Source organism: Nicotiana tabacum, chromosome 20 (genome assembly GCF_000715075.1).
Source record: "Nicotiana tabacum cultivar K326 chromosome 20, ASM71507v2, whole genome shotgun sequence".
Taxonomy (NCBI): domain Eukaryota; kingdom Viridiplantae; phylum Streptophyta; class Magnoliopsida; order Solanales; family Solanaceae; genus Nicotiana; species Nicotiana tabacum.
In genome coordinates, this window is record NC_134099.1 from 120,417,229 (window position 1) to 120,423,035 (window position 5,807).

At 32.9% G+C, this 5,807-nt stretch overlaps 1 protein-coding gene across 1 annotated transcript; it reads left to right on the forward strand.

Annotated features, from left to right (window-relative positions):
- Positions 1-4,805: 4,805 nt before the first annotated feature.
- On the forward strand, positions 4,806-5,348 carry LOC142174520 (uncharacterized). The gene has a single exon (XM_075240330.1). The coding sequence runs from the start codon at positions 4,806-4,808 to the stop codon at positions 5,346-5,348; it is 543 nt and encodes a 180-aa protein (XP_075096431.1).
- The last annotated feature ends 459 nt before the right edge of the window (positions 5,349-5,807 follow it).

Here is a 5,807-nt window from a genome sequence, read left to right on the forward strand (position 1 = left end):
AATAAGATTGAGCAGTGAAATGTCGAGAGTTCAAAAAAAATAAAAATGAAGGATCAACCCAAATAGTCGTTTACTCAATATTTAAACTAAAAATAGCTAGAGAATATATAATTTATTATAATCGTGTATAATTACAGTATAAATTATACCAGGTAAGAAAAATAAATAGTGAATTCGAGCGGCGATTTATGTAAAGATTTCTATCATTGGATAATTTAAGGGTATTTGCATCTATACCCGCTTTTTGGGTCACGTTTTAATTTATACCCGCTTTGCAACAAAAATTTACAAATGTACCCACTTTTCGCATAACTTCAGGCATACGGGCCTGAAGTAGCAAAGGCAATCACGCAAACTTCAGCATTCTAGTAGAGGGGCCTGACGTAGCAAATTGCTGAACCAAGTGTTGGCTGAAGTTTTTATTTGTAATTGATGAACTTAAGCATTCTAGTAGCTGAAGTTTTGTTCTATATTTGTTGAACTTCAGCACGTTTTAGCTGCACAACCCATGCTCTCAAGATATGTCAACAATCTTACCATAAGTTGAATATGAGGACAAAATCGTGAAGTACTCTGAAAACTCAACACATGTTTGTGAGGATTTCCCCATAAAACCATCAGATATGAATGGACTTCGTATGATTTCAAGTAATATAATCTAATATATAGTTAAAACCCACATTTAAATTCTAATCTATAGTTATATATAAACTTCCAAATTTGGACTGAAACTAAATCATCAAGCTCAGGTGAAGATTGTAACCTATGAACTGAAGTTTCATAGCAGCACCAACAGCAGCAGAAGAAAAGAAGAAGAAGAAAAAAAAGAAGGAGGAGGAGGAGAAAGAGGGCTGAAGTTGTTTAAAAGTGGGTACAAGTTACAACTTTTTTAAAAAATGAGTATAGGTTAAAAAGAAAACTACCTTGTATGGCCATTGAAAAAAAATGAAAAGAGCCAAATATATCCCTCTACTTTTGTTTATTGTTCAATCCCATCCCCCGTTATACTTTCAGCTCATATATACCCCTGCCATCCAACAAAGTTTTATATTTATCCTTATTTTAACGGACATGACACATGGCATCCTTTAAGCACAAGACCTGACCCACAACTTAAAAAACTCATACCCACTTAAAAGTTAAAACCCACGACCAAAGTACCACATTAAAGAATTTGGGTCGCGTTGGACACTTATGCTCTGAGATTTCTCCGATGACTAGTGATAGTTGTTTCCTTCATCTTGTGGGTTTTGGGGGTTGTGAAGGGAGGAGAGGAGAGAGTGGGGCTAGACAGGATCGGTTATTGACCAGAAATAATGGAGGATCAGTGGCTTTTCCGGTGATGGTGGTCGTTTCCCGGCCAGGTAACTGCCGGAAAAGAGGTGGAGGAAACGATGGACGCATAATACGATGTCGTTTTTGAATTTTTCACACTCTCAATGGGCTAATCTTCCTCCACTAATGGTCCGATTTTAGAGCCTATAAATATCGTAATTTCACTGGGCTGCTACTGCTCTTAATTCTCTTGAATGGGGTTTGTCTATTTTATGTAAAGTTTTTGACTTAATTGTTTAATTGGATTGTTTCCTTCTTTAACTATCTGTTTGCTAGGTTCCTCTGATTTTGATTTAATCTTTTAGTTCATGATTTGTATTAATTTATTTGAAAAATTGGAAGATTAGTATATTACATGTTTGATCCTTATTTACTCACTAAATCTGATACTTTACTTATTGGAAATTGCAGTTTCGATCTGATGTTTTCTTAAGGTTGCAGCTCATTATAATAGCTGTTTTGGGGGGGCGGGGGGGTAGAAGAAATGAGTTTTAATTTTAGGAAATTTTTTTAAAAGGGGAACCGGGTCAGATGGTTATATTTTAAGCATGTTTTGGTTTTTTTGTTTTGTTTTAGGATTGGTTCTTTCAATCAGACGGTGCCACATGTCATGTCCCTTAAAATAGGGATAAATATAGAACTTTGTTGGACGGTAGGGGTATATATGAACGGAAAGTATAATGGGGATGAGATTGAACAATAAACAAAAGTAGAGAGATATATTTGGCATTTTTCCGTTGAAAAAAAGTATTAGCCCAAAGTTTTGCACGTAACCCGAAATGTGCAATCGGATAAAACCAACAGACAAAAGATAAAAGTAAATTTTGGTACTAACTTTTTTATCTTCCCTAGATATTTTTCCTTCCAAACACCAAATTGTTTTCTCTCTTTTACGTATCACATTTGACTTTTTACTCTTTCTATATTTTTTTACTTCTTTTCTTCAATTCTTTTAATTCTAACACCTTTTTTTTCTCTCTCTTACTTTTACTTTTTTTAATACTATTTAATATTGGATTTAATGATAGGCGAAGTGCAGTATATATATAAAGTGTGTGTGCGCATATATATGTATGTATAAAGTTGTACATACAGGATAATTTTAATGAATTATAGTTTTGTAGAAAAGTTATATATTGCAGTTCATATATATATATATATATATATATATATATATATATATATATATATATATATATATATATTTATATATATATATAACTAAATATATATAGTATCCTAAGTTCGGCAGTGTATCCTTAGTGTATATTGAGCCTATTTCGAGTGTGCTTGTGTATCTAAAGTGTATATATTTGTGTACCCCAAGTGTAGTTTTTATTGTGAATGTATAATCTGTCTGAACAATGTATCAAAATTGTATATGCATGTGTATTTTCTAATATGTAAACATAGTGTATATAAATTATATATACATTTTTTATGCGTAATGTGTGCACACCGTGTATTTAGAGTGTATCATGTATTTTTGTATAATGACAGTCTTATTTGTATATATTTTGTATAGTTACATCTATTTTGTATATTTTTTGTATAGTGACAGTCTATTTTGTATATATTCTATATAGTGACATCTATTTTGTATATTTTTTGTATAGTGACAGTCTATTTTGTATATTTTATGTATAATGACAGTCTATTTTGTATATGTTTTGTATAGTAATAGTCTATTTTGTATATTTTTTGTATAATGACAGTCTATTTTTGTATATATTTTGTATAGTGAGAGTTTATTTTGTATATATATTATGTAGTAATTGAACACAATAAGTAAACACAATTGTGTAATTGAAATAATCGTCAAACAACATGTTACCTCATTAAAACTGAAATTAATTCACAGGCAAGACAAATAAGCATAAATAAAGCAAAATAAAACACTTCATTGATGTAAATACAATCTACTAAGCACATTAATTTCTTGGTTGCACATATTTAAATTAACTGCATTACTTGCATTAATCCTAAATCCACATAAACTAAAAAACCCACCTAAAACAGCAAAGTATATGTCTGTCACACGTGCCACCTACATAAAAGTCACACAGTTGTGCTTTTTTAGAGGACAAAAACTAGTGAGTGCCTCGTTGATCTCTATGTATCCCATGCTCACCACTTCTCTTTTGAACTTTCTTGAGAATAACACCAAACAGTACACACACAAAACAACAGAAAACTTAAAGAGAGAGAGAAACAATTCAATATCTCTCTCTCTCTCTCTCTTTTTGTATTTAAGCTTATCAGCTACCTCTATCCATATCCAAGAACATCAATGGGCAATGTTTGCTTTGCTCTTTATCCCATTTTTTTTTTGGAATTTCTGATTTTTTTGGGTTATAGGAAGAGAAGAAGAAACCAGAAGAAGTAACACAATTTATATAGTGACGGTGGTTAGCAATCTTCAAATTGAAACAAGAAATTAAGCCCTCTGTGGTTGGTGCTAAAAGGTCTGTTTTGTGTTGGGTATTTGTTAGCACATTGCAATTGGAGATTGAGCATCGTTTGGTCTTGATTTAGCAGTAATTTTGGAGATCCTGAGTTGTGCCAACGCTCCTGGCTTTATGTATGTATAATACGACGGCATTGAAGATCTCAAATTCCTACTTCTTATCTTAGATTTCATTTTTCTATTTTGGAACTTGGGTTGGAATTGGAGAAGAGCGATTTTTGGATGAAGGACGAGATTGTACTTCCGTGATAGTTGGATCGGTGGCTAGCCTTTTAATTAGTTTTGGACTATAAAATGCATACTGTTATGAATAGGATTCTATTTAGGGTGAATGTCTATCTTGTAGAGAGTTTTACTTTGTGGCTAAGTCATTTTCCCCCTATAAATAGAGGGTCTTACCCAATTGTAAATCATCCCAAAATTCAATAAGAATTTCTTCTCTCTCTTTCTCTGCAATATTGTTCTTCTACTTTTATTGTTTTATAACGCGTTATCAGCACAAGATTCTACCGTCTCAAGAAGATTAAGGTACAACTTTTCTCCTCTTTTAATTATGACTGATATTATGAAAAGAAAGTTCATTGCCCTTGAAATTTCTGGCAAGAACTATATGACATGGGTGTTGGATGCTAAAATTCATTTAGATGCAATGGGTCTTGGAGATACCATTAAAGACAAAACTAAAGCATCCACCCAAGACTGTGCTAAGACCTTGATTTTCTTGCGCCATCACCTTGATGAAGGGTTGAAAATAGAATATCTCATAGTCAAAGATCCAATTGCTTTGTGGAATGACTTAAAGGAAAGATATGACAACTTAAAGTTGGCCACTCTTCCACAAGCACGATATGATTGAACTCATCAGAGGCTCCAAGACTTTAAGTCTATTTCTGAATATAATTCCGCAATGTTCAGAATTACTTCTAAATTGAAAATCTGTGGAGATACTATCACTGATTATGATATGCTTGAAAAAACGTTCACAACGTTTCATGCCTCCAATATGGTCTTGCAACAGCAATACAGAGAGAAAGGTTTCAAAAAGTACTCTGAGTTGATTTCTTTTCTCCTTGTGGCTGAGCGAAACAATGACTTGCTCATGAGAAATTACGAAAATCGATCCACTGGGTCTACACCATTGCCTAAAGTGGATGAGGTATATTCCCATTATGCTAAGCGTGGAAAAGGCCGTGGCCCTATTCGTGGTCGTGGTCGTGGTCATGGTCATGGCCGTGGACAAGGAAGAAATTTTTCTGGTGTTAATCACCCCTCAAAGAAAAATAACCACCAAAAGTGGAAAGGAAAAGATGAGAAACCAAAGGCAAATGGTTCAGAAACCGAATGTTATCGTTGCGGTGGAAAAGGTCATTGGGCAAATATTTGTCGTGTACCAAGAGCATCTCTAAAGAATAAAGGTCCTAAAGCCAATTTTGTCTCTGACAATGATTTTGACATCACCCACTTGGATGTGGCTGACTTCTTTGAGCACCCTGATGGGAAAATAGACCACTTGATCGGTGATAGATCCGTGGTTAAAGAAGATTGAGTAGTTTAAATTTTATTTTTGCCAATTCGTAGTAGTTAGTGAAAAAACATCATGTAATCATAGTTCTTTACATGAGTAGTAGTCATTAATATCGATTAGTATTATTTGTTTTATGAAATAGTGTTGGTACGTTTTGATTAAATCTGATTCTTATATTTGTTTTAAACAATAAACTTGATTCCTAACCAATCACGTGAACTGCAACACAAAATTCAATGTTATTACGTACATTTTTTTTACTACAGTCATTACAATTTCAAAATAGTTATTTAATTGTAAAAGCTAGCAATTGCACATGAAATGTACATTAGCATTACTAATGATAAATAACATAATCATAGCATATAGTATCATAGAATCATTTAATAAATAGTTTGTTTGCATTACTACTACACAAGTCTGATATAGTAGTATACTAGTTAATTTTTACGACATTTGTTTACAAAAAGTTGTTGATAC